Source organism: Gigantopelta aegis, chromosome 5 (assembly GCF_016097555.1).
Source record: "Gigantopelta aegis isolate Gae_Host chromosome 5, Gae_host_genome, whole genome shotgun sequence".
NCBI lineage: Eukaryota > Metazoa > Mollusca > Gastropoda > Neomphalida > Peltospiridae > Gigantopelta > Gigantopelta aegis.
Window position 1 is genome coordinate 24,473,332 of NC_054703.1, and position 22,408 is coordinate 24,495,739.

A 22,408-nucleotide genomic window follows, 5' to 3' on the forward strand; every position below is an offset into this window, starting at 1 on the left:
ATAGCACATACCACGGCCTTTTTACACCAGTTGTTGAGCACTGGCTGGAACGAGAAATAACCCAAAGGATCCATCAAACGGGGATCGATCCTAGACCGACCGCTCATCAATACTTTACCACTGGACTACCTCCCGTTCACCAAAATTACATCAAATAACAACCGTAGCCGACACTTGTTGATGGCACAGTATGCTGTCTCAGATTTCGGAAGGATCTCGGATCTTGGCTGAATGTTATGAGGTATTCTGGATAAGCTTGTGTATCACTGAAAATTACAAACATGTTAGGGTTTTGTTTTCTGTCAACGACGGAGTCAAATCGAATGTGAGACGCCGAGTAAGGCTTCTGTGGAGGAACCCTTATGCCAAAACGGCCTTCTGTGAAATCGCCAGTCAACACCAACGCCTGGTAGACATATTTGTATCCCTCGCTGTCGGGCGGCGAATATGTGTCATCTGCAGAGTAGGATGAATCGGTAGCAAAGTACGTTCCATTGCCGTATGCAGTTGCTACAAGATAGAAATAGATAATAAATTGTATATAACAGCGTAAACACGATGCAACCCCACGCGTAAGACAACTAGGTTTAGTTCTGCATATGGAATTGGCTACAAAGTATCAAATAGCAACATATTCACAGCTGTAAATAACAAAATGTGTCGCGAACAAACGTTAAGCGAAATTTTATTTCTCTTGAAGTTTTATTAGGCAGTAAAGTATTCACGGAGAATGAACTGAAGGACAATGCATGAATGAATGGATGAATGTTTAACGCCAAACTGAAGGACAAAATAGGAGAGAAATAGGAAGAAATCACGATGGAAGAAACCAGACAATCAATTTCCTCATGGACAAGACCGTATGGGGATAGTCTACGAGCAAGACATACTGACCACCTTTTGAAGTAAATAAAACTAAATACAATTTCCACTGCATGTGGCAAATATTCATATCGTAAAACATTAAAACTACAGTTCCCATACTTTTTAGACAATTTCATATCTTTTTTCTTTCTTTTTTCACTTTTTTTTTATTTTATTTTATTTTTATTTTTATTTTTATTATTAGATTTTGGCATCACATTGTTTTACTTAAAGGTCAACGCTTATGGCATATTATTAATACACAGTATATAAAACAAATACATAAAAATTACAGTATTAAAAATAAAAAACAAAAATACTAACCCAGTTATTAATAAAGTGGCTTTTTGTAAAACGCTTATGGAAAAAAAAAAAAACACAGCTCAGTCGATTTGACCCATACCAGACCCGTGACGTAGCAACCGGCATTCTGTTAGTAGGTCAACATGCCGACAGCAGAGAGTTGAATTTATTGTTTTAGACAGATCGGTATGATGCAATGCAGGTATGAACACAGACAAATAATAATCCGATTTATCTTGTTGCCGTTACTACAGATGTTGTTCATTGTGTTTTAAGCTTTCAAAGAAGCGCGATTGTTTCTTTGGAGTCCTAATTACTGGGAAACTGCCGTTAGTGTTTAAAAAGTGACCACTGGCAGACAGTAGAGGTATGATCGTCTGTCGGTGTTGACAGGAGAGGCAAGATCGCACACGATGTAGACAGACTAATTACTACATGGACCGTTCTTTTGTTGTTGAATTTGCACCCGAAGTCCGGAATAGAAGGAATCCGGTGTCGACAGAATTTGTTTTCCTAATAAACTAACTGTAGCTGAACGGTACTTTATAACTGTGCCGGTTTACACATAATGCCGGTTTGGACAGTCCACTATGTGTGTGTGCGTGTGTGTGTGCGCGCGCGCGTGCGTGCGTGCAAACACACACACACACACACACATGTGTGTGTGTGTGTGTGACGGTATATATATATATATATATATATATATATATATATATATATATATATATATATATATATATATATATATATATATATATATACTGAACCGCAAAAGAAACGCGACACATGTGTGGCTGAGAAAATATGTTTCAATTTATTAATATCAAAGATAAATTTTGAAAAATCTGATAAAGTCAATTTATTGGATGCACTTTGACCACAGCCTCTGGGTCGTTTGCCTGTGTTCAGGTAGTGGGGGGATCCAGCACATCGAGATTGTAGGGCGTGACATGTTCAATACCGTGTATGTCCTCCCTGGGTGTTCAAAACGGCCATACACCGTCGGTACATGGAGAGCACGAGGCGGTTCACAAAAGCCATTGGCACCTGTGCCCACACCCTCAGGAAAGCTGCCTCCAGTTGCAGACGAGTTGTCGGCCGTGGGACCACCTGGTTAAGCCGTCTCTGGATTTCATCCCACAGGTGTTCAATCGGGTTCAAATCAGGGCTGAGAGCCGGCCACGGCATGGTTCTGATATTGTGCTGACGCAGGAAGTCCATGGTGATCCTGGCCGTGTGGGGGCGAGCATTATCCTGCTGGAACACGTGGTTATGGTGACGCGTGAAGAAGGGCACTATGTGAGGTGTTAGAATCTGGTCAACGTAGCGCTGCGCTGTGATGCCATTCCCTCTGCCTGCACCAACATTTTGGAACAAATGGGGCCCAATTCTCTGATTCAGGCATATAGCACCCCAAACCATGATGCTTTGGCCACCCCACGGGTCTCTCTCCAGGACACATGCGTCTCTGTAGCGTTCACCCCTCCTACGCCACACCCTCACTCTGCCATCCGAGTTGGAAACGCAGTACCGGCTCTCGTCAGAGAACCTCCATTGTTGATGCCGCCAATGTTGGTGCTGTGTAGCCCACTGTAGTCTTGTCTGACGGTGGCGGGCGGTGAGGACAGGTCCTCGAGCGGGACGTCGGCAAAACAGGTTGTTGGCGGCCAGTCGACGTCGTACCGTGTCGTCACTGATGGGTCGCTGTCCAGTGCCAATGGTCGCGCGAGCTGTCATGCTGGCCGTTCTGAAGCGATCATGGAGGTGTTGCCGGTTGATGTAGCGGTCCTGCCTGGGCGTGGTCACCCGGGGGCGCCCGCTGCGGTGACTGTCTGCAGTGCTGTTGGTTTTGATGTACCGCTGCTGTAGACGATGGATGGTGCTGACATGGACATTGTAAGCGTTAGCAACAACCAGGGCGCGCTGCCCGGCTTGCAATCGGCCGATAGCTTGTTCTCTCTGTGCTGCTGACAATCGGGTCATACCTGGTGCGTGCAAATTACGAATGCCAGGAACGCGGTTCAAGTTGGTTTTTATACCCATAACCTCCACGAGATGCACGTGCATTTCGGTTTTCATGACAATTGTTTGCGACTGCCACCCACGGCCTTCGAGACAGGTGCGTTTTGGCGTGTCGTTTCATGGAAAGTTGAAAGGGTACCTGCAATTTGGGTCAGTCATAAACCAGCATGTCTTGTAATATTGACAGTTACATCCCCGAAATAAATTGTTATAATTTACCATATAGAAATGACATTTAAAAATCTCGCGTTTCTTTTGCGGTTCAGTATATATATATACATACAGTCAAACCTGCCTTCGCAGCCACCTCCATATGGCGACCACCTGTCCATGGCGGCCACCCTGAGGTCCCCCCAATGAATGTTACTATATATTTTACCTCTATATGGCAACCACCTGCACAACGCGGCCAGCGGCCACACTTTTGTCATAAAAAAGCGAAAATGAATCTGCTATCGCGGCCACAATTGTTTTTTAGTGCAAGTTATAAAGAAATGTCGGCAATCGTAAAAAAAAAACGTAAGATGTTTTTGTTGATATAACCAATTGGCTTGATAAACAGCGGTTCTTTAAAGGTCGTTGGTCGCTTAGCGGTGTTCGTTAATTAACAAGTGTTTTTAATATGGATTAACGGTGCGATGTACCAGTCATCGGCGGTGGTCATTAAACGCAGTTGATCAGAGGGTATCTAGCCTAAAACAACTGGAGTTAAACGTGTCAACGCTAGAAGGAATTAAATACTGCTGCAGTTTATTTCTGATATTTATTTTCAAAATGCCACCTAAACCCAGTAAGCCGATCGCGTTAACGTTGGAACAGAGAGTAGAGGTCATTAAAAAATCAGAGAAAGACAAATTGAGTGCTAGAAAAATTGCTGAACATTTCGGGGTGGGTAGAACTCAGATTGATGGCATTTTAAAGAGAAAAGCGGAGGTGTTGGCAGATTATGATAACAACCAGCCCTCTGACAGAAAAAGGCAGAGAAAACTTACAGGCAATGAGGATATTAATGTTAAAATTTGCCGAAGATTTGGGAATAGCGAGTTTCAGAGCGTCAAATGGGTGGCTGGATTCATTCAGGCATGGGTACAACATCGTCGCAGGTACACTAAGTGAGGAGCGAGGTGACGTAAGTAACACTGCAGTTGAGGACTGGAAGTCAAAGTTGCCAGTGGTGTGTGACGGGTATGCTCCTGAGGACATTTTCAATATGGGCGAGACCGGTCTGTTTTACAGGGATACAACAAAGGCAACCCTTAAAGTGAAAGGTGATGAATGTGCTGGCGGTAAGCGCTCTAAGGAGAGACTGACCGTGGCACTATGTGCAAGTATGACCGGAGAAAAATGTGTTCCTCTAGTCATAGGAAAGTGCAAGAAACCACGCTGTTTTAAAAACATAACACCAGAATCTCTACCAGTAACATGCACCATCAATATATTCTCTTTTTCACTTAATAAAATTTCATATAGATGATAATTTTTTTGTCTTGTTTTTAATTACGTTTTTGCACATGTATATGGCTCCTTAATAGTTCTATTGCAACATACGTGTAATTCTTTTTAAAAATTCGGACTTATATATGACGTGCATACGGCGGCCACCTCTCTATGGCGGCCACTTTTGTCATGTTCCACGAGTGGCTGCCATAGACAGGTTCGACTGTATATATATATATATATATATATATATATATATATATATATATATATATATATATATATATATATGAAGAGTTCAGGCGCAAAACGTTTTGTTACAACTTAACGTTTCAGGCTATGAGCGATCATCAGGTAACATGTAACTGCCATGTCGTTACGTCATGAAGCAGTGACGTCACAACAGGTGCAGTGGGTACGGGCTATTATTTTTCGGCTTAGCTTAGGTGGCTGTGTTAATCCATGTGGGTGGGTGTCGGCATTTGGATATAAGTTCATTTCTCTTGTTCGGCGAGTTGGTTCCTATAGCTTTGAGTACTTCCAGCTTTTCCTCAATGCATAGATTGCACTGCCCCGTGCTTCTCTTGAAGGTGTTCACTTTCCTTATTACGCCCCACGTTATTGTGTACTCAGCGTTTTTTTTCTTTTTAGTTCCTAAATGTATTTCGACAGCTCTGTTTCCTTTTCGTACGTGCTGTGCATGAAAGACTTCTTGTGGTTGGCATACCTTTCTTTGAAGGAATCCCCTGTGAGGCCTATGTGTGTCTTGCTTGGTGTGTTAGTGGTATGCACTGCAGCTTCATATATAACTGATTTAGTGAGGCAGTTTCCCTCAAGTGGGAAATTGTCATTTCTGCAGTTGCATTTGTTCTCTGTTTGCTTGTGGCTGTCTTCGGTGATGAGTTTTGCGTTGTGGTGTTGTATGGTCGTTTATATATAATATATATTTATACTGGCTCCCCAAGAGGTAGAGCACTATACCAGCCACACCAGGAGGAATATTGTATTCTATATACATACATACATACATACATACGCACACACATACATACACACACACACACACACACATACATACATACACACACACACACACACACACACACACACACACACACTCACGTACGCACCTCATATAATTGTGGTATTCCCCAGGGATGAAGTGGTCACTGTCGATCCTATCCCATCGTGATGGTCCTTTCCGTTACGCACGGGTTCGGTTTAAACACCACTTCCATGCAAACCCCGTGATTGTCTGTGTGTTTAAAGTTCGGAAAAAATGCTGCTTTGATACATCCTAACGCTAAACAATGGTGAATCATATTTTACATTTGAAAACTATCTCCAAAAGAATATTCCATCCATACAATTCAGTTCAATAGAATAAAATGTTCGCGTTTTAAAAATACACATGTTCCACCTTCCCAGTAAAATGTCTGAAAGGCTGTGAATCACGCTAACATGTTATGCCTGTTACCGTGTCACGGGGTCACATGACGTAGCTCTTGGAGTCGACAGACTTTTTGGCAAGCGATGCGAAAAACGCGACTTTTTTATTGCGAATATATTAAAAACGGGTAAATATCTGAAAAGTTATTTTATTGATACTTCAGATATATTGTTAAAGGTATACGTAGATACCAAACAATAGTGAATTACATTTTTGATAAACATTGACCTTTAAACTTTCGAATGTGTTGCTATTGGCCTATAATTTTCATTTAAAGTCCAAATAGCCATATGGTAATGAATGTGAAATATCAAAATTAAAGTCCCCATACTTTAAGGGAGTGGCATCCGATATATTCTTGAAAGAAAGAAATACTGGTACACTTTGTTTCATAGACCACCTTTCAGTCATAATTATTGTCACAATGTTTGTATAAAGAGGTAAGGTGGGCTTGAATGGATGTAACATGGATAACTCTCTGACATTATGGTTACGGTTTTTGTTTGCAGTCACGCTTTCCTGTTAATGTTGATGTGATCTATTGTTTCGTTCTACCAGTGTATGTCTGGCATTAATGTATTGGTTAATATTATGATGATGAACGGGCCCGTTGCAATTACTGATCATGGGCTTTTGTATATTTAAATACCCCACAGACGTAATCTAATTTCTATCAGTTATTTTCAAAAGTACATATACAATCAGTCATAGATATTCGCTTTCTCTAAACCACTCACCATTTTTGCCACAAAAGCTTCTGTTAAATCCACATGTGTTTATGCTGTTGGTAGAATCAGACGATGTTCCATGCCAAAGTTTACGCTCATTTTGCAGTCTTGGATTCTTCTCCTCGAAATTACGTTTCATTATAGAATATTGATCATGCAGGGTCTTGTTCTGAACACGTTCAATCTGTAAAAAATTACTAATGAAAAAAAAAACACGAACAATTTTTTTGTGTGTGCTTGAAAACCGTTTTTGAATAGTAAAAATTAAAGTACACAACCTCATTACATAGCATCGCAGTTACTGGGTTGATTGAAAACACACACACACACACACACACACACACACACACACACACACACACACACACATACACACACACACATACACACACACATGCACACACACATATATACATACACACACACACACACACACACATACATACACACACACATACACACACACACACACACACACACACACACATACACACACACACACATACACACACACACATATATACATACATACATACATACATATATATACAGGGCTCACCCTGGATCAAAAATACCTGTAGCCAAAATATTAGCCAAATGGATTTTTTATTACCCATATTGAAAATGCTTTAGCCAAAATTGTTTTACGGAGTACTATAGTGTATTTATATATGAATATGAAAATGCAACTTTCTCATCTAATTGTGTAGCCTACAAACTGGAATACATCTGAATAACAAAACCGTATTACCTGATTAAAATCAAACACAGCAATGGGGGTAGGGGCAGTTAATATATTATTTCGATTTTTCAGCAGGTGTGTGTGTGTGTGTGTGTGTGTGTGTGTGTGTGTGTGTGTGATGGTGGATTATCTTCAGAGTTGGAAGCCAGTACCCTATACGCCCACCCCCACTTCCAATGTCTATGCCATTAAATTAACAAACATACAGAAATGTGGGGGTGGTAGATGTTTATGACGGGTGTTGTTTTTTCTTTCTTCCGTTTTTCACGAATACAATTTGACACCTTTTTTAACATGGAGCTCATTATTTCTTTAAATAGCAATCTTTGTTAGTTTGAATTGCTTTTTTTGTTTTGCCTTTTTCTTTTTAAGTAACCCATCAATTCCCTACCTTCCAACAATTTCATAATTTGCGCTATGTTGTTGCTGTTGATTTCAGCGTCGTGTTAAATGCTTGTTGTGGTTTCTGCTTGTAAAATACCAAGGCTAATAATGCTGATTTCACAGTATTACAACTGTTCCATTTATGAAAAAAATAACCCGTTAATAAAATTAAAATTTACGGTATTTTTAAAATATTATTAAATTTCACCTCACAGTGTTACACATATATATCTAACATTATGATTATTATAAACTAGTTTTATTCATTGTACGTTTAACTGCAATTTGTATAAATACTGCATGTTCATTTCGCACGACTCCGATCGACCGTGGGTACGAAATTAACAAAGACAAAGGAATTAAACGAAACTGCAGATGGGAATTCATTGATACGAACAACTATTTTTTTTTTTTTACAAATTTACATAAAGATTTTCTTGTGTGTAATCGTATTGTTTAATGTCCGCAACGATGTCTCTTGACACGTGGGTCTGAGCTGACTCTGAAGCGTGACGTATATTCGTGCCGTGAGCTGTCCTCTGTTCAGCGAACGAACGTTCTTACTGATTGTTGTCCGACGTGTCCGTTTGGTTTAATATGAAGCGCATAAGCCAGTCTAGCGAACGTTTTGTTTTCGCTTGGTCTGGCTGAACTCAGCCCTTGGGATAGCCTACTTGTCTTTCGACCCTGAACTGCATGTGTATTCAAATTGGCACGCATTGTCGGTCTGTTTTTATTACTTAAAACTTTGGTTCAATGACTTTACAAACTTAAAATAACAAGTTACACAGCTTCTAGACATTGCTTTCATTAATGCTGAATGCAAAGTAAAGCTTGTTTTTATTTAACGACGTCACTAGAGCACATTGATATTTGTATCTTATCATCAGCTATTGGACGTCAAACATATGGTCATACTGACACTTTTTTTTCTTTTTTTTTTATAGAGGAACCCCGCTGTCGCCACATGGGCTATTCTTTTACGATAGGCAGCAAGGCATCTTTTTATTTGCGCTTCCCACAGGTAGGATAGCACAAACCATGGCCTTTGTTGAACCAGTTATGGATCACTGGTCGGTGCACCTACCCGTTGAGCCATTCGGAGCACTCACTCAGGGTTTGGAGTCGGTATCTGGATTAAAAATGCCATGCCTCGACTTGGATCCGAACCCAGTGCCTACCAGTCTGGAGACCGATGGCTTAACCACTGCGCCACCGAGGCCGGTATGTTGACTGTATGCCGTTAAAATCAATAACCGTGATTATTGATATAAGCAAACATCATTAGGCTTACGCTGTATTCTGGATGACACCTTTCTCGTTACCGGTCGTGAGATCGCTATTACGCTAATTGAATATTTTGTATTATTATTATGTTTGAGGTGTGGGATAGATTATGTAACCGTTTATTCTCATCAGAAAATAGAAAATTGCTTAGCCAACATTTTCGCCACTTGCCAATGGCTAATTTGGCTATATATATATATTATTCACAATACATATATACAAACGGATTGGGCACACTTTGTCCACCATACGAGGTCCTCTCCTAATTACAAACTTTAAATGGTACTGCAAATTTTAATCAATAAATCAATAAAAGTAAACGTTTGTGAAGATTGAATAAACTGAAAGGAAAGAAAAGGAAAAGAAATAGAAGTAGGGTTTTTCAGTGGGGGTTTTCAATATTCATTATTAACATTTTGTCTTCTCGGAGAACTCAACTGGTAAGTAATAACAATAATAAAAGTAAAAACAAATAAATGTTTCCACATAAATGGAACGAGAATACTTTGTTAACATCCTGTACTACTGCTTTTTCAAAAGATGAAATTCGTTCACAATTTCGTATTTACACTTTCCGACTATTCCAAATATCAATTGTTGAATTTTAAATGGCATTTTTAGCACATCTCTTTTAGAAAAAAAGAATAAATACATCGTTTTTGTTCCTCAGACTATAGTGGACATGTTCTTCAACCCTACGTGATACGATGCGGACTAATAATGTATTGGCCTTTCGGGCGTTCAGAAGCTCGCATAATACAATTTTTATTCCCAATATATGATAATGACCACACCGAAAAACACTGTTAATAATCTCTATTTATCATATATTATCTAGCATATTCAGTATGATCAAAGTGTGTAATATTTTTCGGATCATATACTTTAAGAACTTGATCACTTTACAGATTAGATATAAACTAATCGAGGTCATGACACTAAATTTATTGACATTTAAGACATTTTACTATGATAACACTCAATAATTGACGTATGCATTAATATTCTTCATATTAAAGACATTACTTGAGGTGGGTTGATTTTGGTTTTCAAAAAATAATACTACGTAATGTTTATCAGGGTTCAAAGTGGCACTCCAATGTTTTGACCATATGTGCCATTTCTCTGTTTTAGTATACGTCAGTGATATTGCTGTTGAAGTTCACTGTGTAACCAGATTATATGTAGATGTATAAAATTTCTTATCCATTTAAGTAGATGTCCGGTACTACCGTAACATTCTAGTTTATAAATCAGGCCTTTGTGTCATACTCTATCGAATGCCTTGGACATGTCGCAGAAAACAGAAAACAGCACACAAATACTCTATATTTATTATCAATAGATTCAGATATTTTGGTGTGCAATTCTATTTAAGTAGATGTCTGGTAATACCGTAACCTTCTAGTTTATAAATCAGGATTTTGTGCCATACTCTATCAAATGCCTTAAACATGACACAGAAACGAAAAAACAGCATTATTGATAATAAGGCACTATGAGAGTAAGAACAAACAGCTATAAAGAGATTGACATAAACAAAATTTATATTAAGGTGCTTAAATACAGATAATTCTAATATTTTTCCGACACAACCAATTAATGAAATTATTTAACATTTGTGTAACAGCACTTGTCACCTTTCTTAAATAAATGGTTTTACTTGAGCAATAAATAATACCTGAAGTGGATATGCTACAGAACTGACGACCTGTTTTAATAATTTGTGAATTTGTTTTATTTGGTGCCAAAGATTTAATAGTATCAACAACGTCTTGTACCGTTAAATTTAATAAGTCTAATTTATCCATGTACGGCTTCTAAAAATAAGGCAGAATTTTGAACTGTGCCTGCCAGTGCCATGAATATTGACGTTATTGTATCCATATGCTAACATTCGCTATTCTTTTGGGCAAGGACATTCGGTGAATATAGACATACACAATAAATGTCAATTAATTGATAAATAATTCCACCTTGTTTAATTATATATATATATATATATATATATATATATATATATATATATATATATATATATATATATATATATATATATATATATATATATAGAGAGAGATATATATATAGAGAGAGAGAGAGAGAGAGAGAGAGAGAGAGAGACAGACACACACACACACACACACACACACACACACACACTTGTTGCTTGTGTGTGTGGATTATCATTATTGTGTTATCCAGGCTAAATGTTTAGTGCTCAATAGTTTTAAGTTGTTCTTAGATTAAGTTACGTGATAACAAGGCGCAGAGCCGTTTGTTAGTACCATGTAAAATGATAAGCGTTGCTATCATATGGTACGCGTTACTTCCGCGTTTTGGGTATGAAGTTACGGTACTCAAGATTTCAAAATGTATGAAGCAACACTCAGACACATTATAATGTGTAACACGAGGACAATTCCTTCATGTAAGCCTTTTTTCTATTGGTAAATTTTCGTCATAAATCGGACGATAGATGTACGCTGTTATGGGCAGCAAGGATTTATCACGATAACAAAATTCCGAGAACTGGTCCAATATGCTGTTACTTAGCCTCATGTGTAGTGTTGTCGTTAGTATATTAATTCCGCGTCTTCCATTATATTTAAACGTCGATATAAATGATTTTCAAAACAATTACTAACTTCAGATGAAAATTATATTATTGTTACTATTTTGTTATTATTGCATGCCACCCACCCCAAATACGGTCCGGTCGATCGCAGCAGTGACCATCATGTGTCTTGTGGTCATCTCTTCCAGTTTGTGTTCTCAAAAAGGTGCAAGCAGCTTCATCAGAGATAATTATATCACAATCTGAAGTACTTTATTTTTGTTTAGAACATACTTTTTGGGACAATAAAATTGATAAAGAAGACAGGATGGAAATGACTTGATTTTTTAAACGTAATTTTAAACAACGTAAACTGCTTTAAAATATCGCACAATTTTCAAAAACTTTTGAAAATAATACTTGCCCTTTAGTAAATGCATATTATTTTATGTATTGATATAAACTTTAAGTGAAAATATGTTAGCAAGTTACAAACTTGTAGACCTACCCCATCAACATGTTTTTTGTTCAAAATTAAACCAGCCGAATTCCTCGAAATAATTCAATGTGAGGTTGAAACACCGCTCACAAATGTAAAGTCCAATCATATCCATATATGTTTTGCAACAGAAATTAACAGCCAACAAAAATATTTATTTTACCATAAATCATGTTCAAAAGGCAGACTACAATGCTGATAAATTTGCCATTTGGTTCACTCCTAAGTCAGTCACGTCATGTGAAGAGAATGAAAAAAAATATTACATCACTTTTACTTACTACAGATGTGTTCATTGACTATTGTAAGTAATGAGAATAGATAATTAGGTTTTTAATATCTGTGGGATTTCTTTAATAAAATGTCTCACACATACTCCTAATAGATGTACTATTAGAATAGGGATAATATCACTGTGTTTCGTTGTTAACTATAAGGATTTATCACAAATTGTTTGGTTTTGTCTCGTACCTAAATCCAAATATTGTGATACATCCTTATAGTTAACAACGAAACACAGTGATATTGTCCCCAAATGACAAGAACATGAGTCAACATAGAAGTATCTAAAGTTAAACAATAACAAAGCTCCAGCTGCTGATGGAATACTTAATGCATATCTAAAAGCATCTTCTCTTCTGTTAACTCGTCTTTTTTAAAGTTGTCTAATATTATATTAGACACTGATATCATACCTGACAGCTGGATAGTGGGACTAATTAAATAGGATCCTGACAACTACAGAGTTATAACTCTGATCAGTTGTGCTGGTAAACTGTTTACTGAAATTGTTAATAACAGACTAAACCTTTTCACACAATTTATTTAAGTTTATATCATCCGTTTCATCCTCTATATCTACATGTGTCTACGGTGTGACTGATAACAATATTAAAGGTACTTGGCCCTCAAACTAATTTGTGTAATATATTATAAAATACTTAAGAATTCCGTGCTTATATATTACTCTATTCTATCCATTTTATATGATGAAGTTGCAGAATGTTTTTTCGACCATATACACTATTTTGTGGCAGTCCTCCTAAATACATTTTACGGAATTCGAATCGAATATTTTATCCAAGACCAGCTCTACTCTGTAGACATGTATTATATTTCCGTTGTGTTCTTAAAGTCGTTGACTGCACTAGTCCACGAATTACACGATAATAATACAATCACGAATAAAAGTGATTTCACAGTAGTAAATTAAGATATTGCACATATATTTACGGTATTAACATCTGATGACAGAAATTGTTTCACAAATTTTGATTCTTCCGTCTGTGATGGGGAAAACCGATAATGTACATACCTTATTGATATCAAAATCTGCTGACAGAGTAGCTTTAAAATGTTGTTCCACAGATTTATATTCTGCAGTCTGAGATGGAAGCTGAATCAGCTTGAAGTATTCTCCTTTACTCATGTCATTCCAGCTCTGGATTTCAGCCATATCGTGGTGGTATGAAATTCCTGATGACAGAGAATCAAAATTGACATATTGATCTTACAAGTGACTGAAGTTTAAAAACAACAACCCAAAAACGTAATACAAATATTAGGTATAAACCATTAGGAGTATCAGACGCTATACATTACCTTCCAGCCCCATCCCCCAATGATTTCTACAATTATATTTATTGTAAACTACTCGAATTTCATTGGTTATGTAACGTTGGACAAAACCCTTATAGCCTGCGTGGGCGGAGCCAAATCTCTTATACTCCACCTGTAACATCGGACTATTGCTATAGAATTAATGCGTCATGCAAAAATTCCTCTCTCACCAACCTAAATACAACATGGCTGTCAAACGATTTGCCAACCACTTGGAAAATTAAATTGAAGAAAAGTCAGCATTTTAATGTGGCGAAGCATTGTTATAATACATCTAATTTTGAATTTGAATGATGTGAGTATTCCAATGACGTCACTTTACACTCCTTATAATAACACTAAACTGAGTATATGACGTTGCTAATTTTTGTTTGTTTGAACATTATTAATGCACCTGGATGTGTTTGCAGAAAAATCTTATAATTAAACATGTCGGCAAGATCAATTCGTTGTAGAAACATCACTAAAGAAATCCATAAACTCCTAGTGATGCTTCTACACCTTATAATATTCCCCATAATCAGGCAGGTTAAATAGATGTATAGTATAATTTGTTTTCAAATTCCCTGACTTAATTTTACCTAACACTATACCGGTATACCGCGATAATTGATCAGCTCGATACGAACCGCGGTACAGTTTTGCGTATCGCGATTTTTAAACGCTATTTTGTTTTCCTTGTATCTTATTTGACTTGAAATAGGCAAACAAACAAACAAACAAAAACCACATCATTTTATTAATTGGTGATGACAGGAAATGTAACAATCACGTCAAACATAGTCGACTTACTTTTTGATATACGAAGTGATAGGTCGGTTATACTTGGTTCTAACATCTAATCAAAACGTGTTAAAAATCCAATGAAAATAACCGGTTAACAATAATTCCAAATACATGTTTTGTTACTTACACATTATCATTCATTGTTCATTTACGTTGGAATACGGCTACGGCTATCATATTCTAAGAAATAAACCAACACGTGAGAATCGCACTTCACTGAACTCGGAATACTTCGGCCGATCGTTCAAAATACCTCGGCCAATAACCTGGGCTCTGGTTCGGTCGATCTGCCGAAATATTGCGACTCAATACGTACATTTCCGTGTCAAGCGAGCAGCAACGGAAAAGCCTGATAGTAAGGCTTTTGGAATGTAACAATTTATAAATAGTTTGACACGTATAGACTAGTATTGTGTTTATAAAAAAAATAGGGCCTAAAACATTTAGCCTCACAGCTGAAACTAATAAAGATCATTAAAACGTAATGCATTCTGTTTTCATTAAAAGAAACCACCCCATAAATATTAAATTTAAATAATATTAACTGTATTGCAATACATATTGCAATACAGTTTCTTATATCACAATATATCGCAATACGATTTTAACAGTATCGTTGCACCCCTAATCTTCTCCAAGGTGATATATATATATATATATATATATATATATATATATATATATATACAGTATAACCTCGATTTAACGCCAACCAATGTTCCAAAATAATTTTGGCGTTATATCGAGTTGGCGGTATAGTGAGGGTGCCTTGGGTTTACTACCGAACTTAATTTTTTTTTTAATTGCTGAATGTCAAGAATATGACATATGTTTTAAATGTAAATAACAGTAACAAACGTAACAACAACCAGGTAACAACATTATTATTTTATTTGTCTATAAACTTGCCAAGTCAATACACTAAAACGTAAAACGCGCACATGTTTGCGTTTCAATCGATCTGTGAAATACATTTATTTTTGTTTTTTAATCTTTTTTGAAAAAGTTCAGAACGTTTTTTTGCTGAGCACTTGATAGAATTATCTTTCAGTCGTGTTTGTAAGGCTGTCTAAATGTTAATATCTTAATCAACAGAATGGTGATTCCCTTCTACAAAACGTATCACCGTGTTCATGGCATCCTTGGCACTAACCGCCGACGGAATGGGGTCCGGTTCAGCGTCATCAGTCGTTTCGTCGTGAATCTGTTTAACACTTTCAAGAATCTGCTCGTCGCTGATATTAGCAAATGTCTCTGCTTCGTTGTCACTGTTGACAAACTCATCAACATCCATTCTCAGCTGTTCGTCGATTGAAAGCCGGCCCGTGACGTCACCAACCAGATCTCGCAACGCTGTCGTTTCATTTGCTGGTGCTTGGTGCAAGTCGGTATGAGGGTCCCGACCCCTGTGTGAATCCAACAATGTTTTATGGTGGTGGCACTGACGATATCCAAAGCATGTTTCACAAAACGAATGCCGACACAACGCTGAAAAGTGATTGGCTATATCTTGTTGACTTTTAGTTGAATTTATCTTCGAGTACTGAAGAATTTCTCTTTTTTTAACCGCGTCTAATACGATACGTTTTCGCTTTAAATCCATTCTGCTGTAACTGGGAACTGGGAAACTCTTTTTACGTGCCCCTATCCACAGAGGTTCAGGCACGCCCACCACGGATTTAGCCTCTGACTTCGCCAGTGACTAACTCCGGAGCAGGAGGGGGGGGGGGGGGGGGTAAGTTTGAGGTGGGCGGAATTTGGAATAAAGCCATTTAGTAAGGTCGACGCGAGCGCGGACCAAATAGCAGACACTTCGTAAACTTGAAGTACACCGAGTGGGAGCCGTGCTCTGATTGGCTGAATTTCGATTCTTCGGTGAAGCCTGTATTTTACCTAAGTCTACAAAGAGTAACTGCATCCAAAACATGTCCGGACTCTAAAATTTAACCAAAAATAGTTAAGACTGCTCGGCCAAAAAGTTTTTAAGGTGATTTTGAGCAATTGAACGGGCGCCGAAATAAAGTGCGTTAGAGTACTTATAAAAAAAATAAACATAAGAATGTTGAACTGCTTCGAAAACGTTTAAAGTCTAACTAGCCCAAAAAAAAGAGGTTACTCACGGAGGCAAAGGAGGTTGGTAGGAGGTTGGTATAACAGGACTCATGGCGAGGTGATGGACTGCCCAGGCCTGAAGTTGGGGAGTCCTTCAATCAAGACCTTGATATTCCTGTAGATGGCTGCCGGATATATATCTCTCAACACTATCTTGAGGATACGATGAATCGTAGAGTTGGACATATCCGGTATCAAGAGTCCTTGCCTGAACAGTCCGTCCTGTTGTGCAGTCACGTGGATCTGGTTGCCAGATCCTGTTGGGTGAAGTTGGTATTTTCCAATTCCGTTGGGTAGATTACGCCAATTGTTTTCGTTCCAAAGTCCCTTCAGTTGGTTGGTGTCATTGAAATCGCCGTGGATAGCTCCCTGCCATTTGGATGGGATGTTGTCACAGACGATAGTCCATTCGGATTGGTCGAGTCTCCCCGGTTCGGACACCGTTGACATCTTCCTCCTCTTGGACTCCCGTCCGGCTGCAGGGTCAGCAACAACAGCAATGGAAGGCGCTTGTGGGCTCGCTGGGGGGTCCGTCACGATGACGTGTCCAGTTTCCATCTCAGCAGGTGGGTCGTCAGGAGGGATCGCCACTGTCAGTGGAGCTGACAGCTTTGGTCCCCCCTGTTCCGCTCCTGGCGAGTGCTTCCGGTCAGAAACTGGGAGCGGCTGCGCAGAGTGAACCGCCCCCGGTGGTTTAGCCACCGGGTTTGGATCACCCTGTCTCGCTCCCGTTGGTCTGATCTTCCTCTTCGGGGCAGGTGGGACCGCTCCTGGCGGTTGAGCCGCCAGTTTTGGTCCCCCCTGCGAAGTCTTAGGTCGCCGCCTCCGGTTCCTCCTCTTCGATGCTGATGAGTTGGTAGCTCCGTAACTCAAGGTTACAACAGCACTGTCTCCGGTGTGTTCAATGCGGTACTTGACTAGTGGGCCAAGTACACGCAACACAGCCCCCAGGGTGGGGGGTAGAGAAATCACCACGTTCTCGCTAGACAACTTCATTGTCTGAAGGTCGAAGTAAGAATCCAAGAATCGACGCAAGAATCGAAGTGCAAGAATCGAATGCAAGAATCGAATGTTCTGCTGTAATAAAATGCGTTACCGGTGTCGTCGCATTTATGCCAAAGCTAAATAGCAACTTAACATGAGGCCATGGTCGAAATATGCTTGAGCATAATAAAACTTATCTAAAGTTTGTTTATTAATTAAACTTGAGTCGTTGTTGCCAGCACTTAAAAGACCCGAAAGAACAATCCGCGATTGAAATAATGAATCTAATGCACCCCTCTGCCACGTGATCACTATAGCGGCCGTTCTTTCTATTCCGAGTGTTGATTGGACACAAACACCGCGCCTGCCTAAACAATTCTAGCACTTACATCCGTTAATTGCTACACAATAAACAAAAACAGATTCAGTGTGTACTGCCAGTGTAAAACGGAGTTAGCATTTCCCCAATCAACAGATCGCTAGTAATTATGTCATTATAATCAACTTTGTGACCAGACCATTGGCGGCAAAATCGAGAAAAAATATAATGGCTCAATGGAGTTCGGTTTAAAAACGTCGTTGGCGGATAGCGGATACCGAGGGTGGCGTTATATCGAGGGAAATAAACATGAATGAAAACGGTACTTTAAGGAAAGTTGGCGGTATGCGAGGTTGGCGTTAAATCGGGGGGGGGGGGGGGGGGGGGGGGGGGGGGGGGGGGCAATAAATCGAGGGTACACTATATATATTTTTTTTTTTTTTTTTTTTTTTTTTTTTAATTTAAGCTTGCGTTTTAAATGCGGAAAATACTGCTACACTTTTTTGGCGTAGTTACGTATTTTTGACCACATGATAGAAAATGTAAAAAATAAAATGCATGCGGTGGATACGAGGTACCCATGACAGACAAATGTGTGGTATTTTGGTTTCTCTCAAACGCATGTTTAACTTATTTGGCATTGCCTGGGGATGTAAGATCTATTAACGTTAAAAAGATAACATATATATCCTTGTGAATGAATAAAAACCTGAAAATGGCCAAAAGTGCAGACGATGTTTTCTTAGATCAACAACGATAGTAGGTAGTTACCAGTGTTTCTTAGCATATATGGCAGAAGTAACTACCGAACACTCTCTGAAGTGGTCAGATTAAGCCCACAGCTTAAGCTGAAGGGGAATGATAGGTGTGCGGCATGGATAGCAACAAGCGCAAGTCGCGGTTTGGGATACAAAGAGGTGAAGGTGGACCGCCAAATAAGTTGAAAGATAGGGGGAGTTATTAGATCGGGACGAAATGAGATGGAATGAGAAAGGAAAGGGGCAGTGGAATACAAATACGACTGATTTAGCAGCCTAAACAAACATTTGTTTCCTCCACACATATCCAGGAAGGAAATGTTTTATTTAACGATGCACTCAACACATTTTATTTACGGTTATATGGCATCAGACATATGATTAAAGACCAGACAGAGAGAGAGGAAACCCGATTTCGCCACTTCGTGGGCTACTCTTTTCGATTAGCAGCAAAGAATCTTTTTTATATGCACCATCCTACACGATAGTATATGCCACGACCTTTGTTACACCAGTTGTGAAGCACTGACTGGACCGATAAGTAGCCCAGTGGGGCCTCCGACGGGGATCGATCTCAAACCGAACGCACATCGAGCGAGCGCTTTACCACTAGGCTATGTCCCGCCCCTCCAAACGTAGCAAATACATGTTATTGCACAGCTATATCCATGAAGTAGAGAGAGCCTACCTTCTCGCCGTCGACGAGGACCTTGCAGTCGTTCGACATCTGTAAACACCTGAGACAAAAAACAAAACACTAAATGGAGGTCCCTGTTTTGCACGTAAACGTAAATCTACTACTCAATCACAATTCTTATTACTATTACTAATATAGGACAACAAATATAGTCTCTTCAAAAAAAGAAACGCATAGAGCATATTTTTCATAACATTAATTTTGAAATAACACAATAGTGAATGTTTTAGTATTATCTTATTCTATAGCTAGTGGATATGATATCATGCAATTTTGAAGCTGACAAAATGCATGATTTGACGTCAGCACGTGCAAATATGTTTTTCACAATATCCATAATAATGGTTGCAGAATCATGCACGTACAGCACGTGCACTACCCCTTGACAGAAAATTGAGTTACATTCACACACGCATTATCGATAGGGTCGCTACGTAACGTTGAAATTATGCCCAGGCTGACAGAACCACAACGTAACAACGCAATTGGCCGGATGGAAGCCGGGGAATCGCAATCAACAGTTGCACGTCTTTTTAACACATCTCAGAGTACAATATCTAGGCTTTGGCACCGTTATCAGCAAACTGGAGTGTCACGTGACCGCCCCAGATCCGGTCGTCCCAGAATTACCACACCGGCGCAAGACAGATACGGACCAGACCGTAAGAAACCGTTTACATGAAGCCAATATCCGAGCTAGAAGACCAGCTAGACGGATAATTTTAACCGCGCTACATAGGCGTCTACGGCTTACATGGTGCAGACGTTGTCTGATATGGCGTCGACAGCAGAGGTAGAGCTAGACTTTACCGACGACGTAACGAGCGTTATGCCAATAATTGCGTGCGACAGGTGGACAGATATGGGGGGGGGGGGAGTGTTATGGTATGGGCGGCCATCACTTACACTGGCAGAACAGACCGTGTACATGTCCCAGGTCATCTAACAGCCCAACGTTACTGCAACGAAATTCTCCAGCGTCACGCCATACCTTTCATCAACGCAGAAAATGTCATCTTCCAGCACGACAATGCACGACGACATAGCGCACGTATAACAACAGACTTCCTGAATCAACACAATGTCGGAGTGATGCCATGGCCTTCAAGATCATCTGATCTTAACCCCATCGAGCACCTGTGGGATGAACTAGATCGACGTTTACGGCAACGTAACCCTGCGCCACAAACGCTACCCCAGCTGCTCCAGGCTTTGCAACAAACATGGGCTACAATTCCCCAGCCTGTGATTCAAGCATTATTGTATTCCATGCGTAGGAGGTGCCAAACCGTCATTGCTGCTCATGGGGCTCATACTCGATATTAGTGTCCATGACCGTGACCTTGATACGGTGGCCTAATCCTGTTGATTTGATAGACGATTTCATTCCAAGTGATGATCTGATCATGTTTAACAAGTTTCAATTTTACTGCTCTGGTATTGAGCAAAGATATGACGCTATAAATTTGCAATCCAATCCTAACATATACCAGTTATGTGTTTCTTTTTTTGAAGAGTATAGTTTGAAGTACACATATTTCATTTACTTTTGTCCTTAAAATGCTCCATCTTCTGCTATGATGTAATTGTCTGTCTGAAATTGAAGTAAAACACGTGACAGAAACGTATGTCCGGTATAACTGCTAGTTGCTGACGAACACTTACGATGTTTTGTTTTTTAGGTCCCTGGCTAATAGGAACAGGATTTGGAGTGAGGGAGGCACAGTCTCTAGCGGAGAACCACAGCCTCTAGATGTGAGGTGGGTAGTGGGTACACACTATATTTGTTTTGCCTTGATTTAAACAGAGTAGGACAAAAACATATATGTTCGGCCACCTACCACCCTCGCCTCGACTCCAATGGCCTGTAAAGGTTGAGCTTCTTTCTATACATTTGGTTAATGTCTATTTATATAAGGTGACATTTGTGGCTAAATATGGTTCAATGTTTATATATATATATATATATATATATATATATTACAGGATTACGTTTACAAGTACACAAAATGTTCCTCTTTCTATCGAATCAGCAGGATCTAAAATATTTATTTATTCACTTTATCAATGAACCATGGTTCATACTTGAATCTGTGAATATTCATCTCAATGCATGTTTAAAACAATATATATTAAACTGAAAAAAACACAAATTACGTCGTTATACATCAAATCAATTTATGGGACTTTTTTTCTCTTTCTTTTTTGTGCTTCAACGTGTAGTATGGATGATTTTGGTGAGGTTTTCGTTTCGGATTTGTAAATAAAAACGTTCAATAAGCGAATATTGTGGCTCCCGAAGGCTAACCGCCAATGCCCAAAAGTGTACTGATGACCTAATGTTTGTGCTTGATCAAACCAGATTTTACATCAGGTTATTTTGTTTAATATGTATGGAATTATTAGGGGATAAAATATATTTTAACTACTACCACCATTAAGATGGCCTGAAACAGGTGGATATGCACAAACTGATTTTCTAGACAAAAACATAAATGTAATTTTAGTCCATAAATGAGCTCTATTACTCGAAATCAGTTTACAGTCACGGCAAACATAGGAAGTCTCCATTTGTGCATGTGGTGTGTCTTTGTTTAAAATCCAACTGTCAAAACACTTCTATTCCACTGTATACAGGACTACTCACTCTCCAGTTTTCTGTATCCTCTGGTTCTATGACCAACCTGACATCTTGAAGTGATGTGTTTCGGTTGTTGTTGTTGAAGTCGTCGAAGCTTTCAAAGATAACTTTGGAGACAACGTCCACTGGGTATTTATCTACCCCTGTACCAAGCACTGGAAATGCCATACTTGTGACGCCATCAGAAGCAGCTTTCAAGAAACAGTCGTCAATTTGTT

The 22,408-nt window shown here is 39.1% G+C and overlaps 1 protein-coding gene across 1 annotated transcript; it reads right to left on the reverse strand.

Annotated features, from left to right (window-relative positions):
- Positions 1–24: 24 nt before the first annotated feature.
- Positions 25–22,408, reverse strand: LOC121373538 (protein mono-ADP-ribosyltransferase PARP15-like). The gene is made up of 5 exons (XM_041500216.1): positions 22,197–22,408; positions 19,541–19,589; positions 13,589–13,749; positions 6,814–6,988; positions 25–510 (listed from the first exon to the last, which is right to left on the reverse strand). The coding sequence occupies exons 1-5, from the start codon at positions 22,356–22,358 to the stop codon at positions 146–148; spliced, it is 912 nt and encodes a 303-aa protein (XP_041356150.1). The 5' UTR covers positions 22,359–22,408; the 3' UTR covers positions 25–145.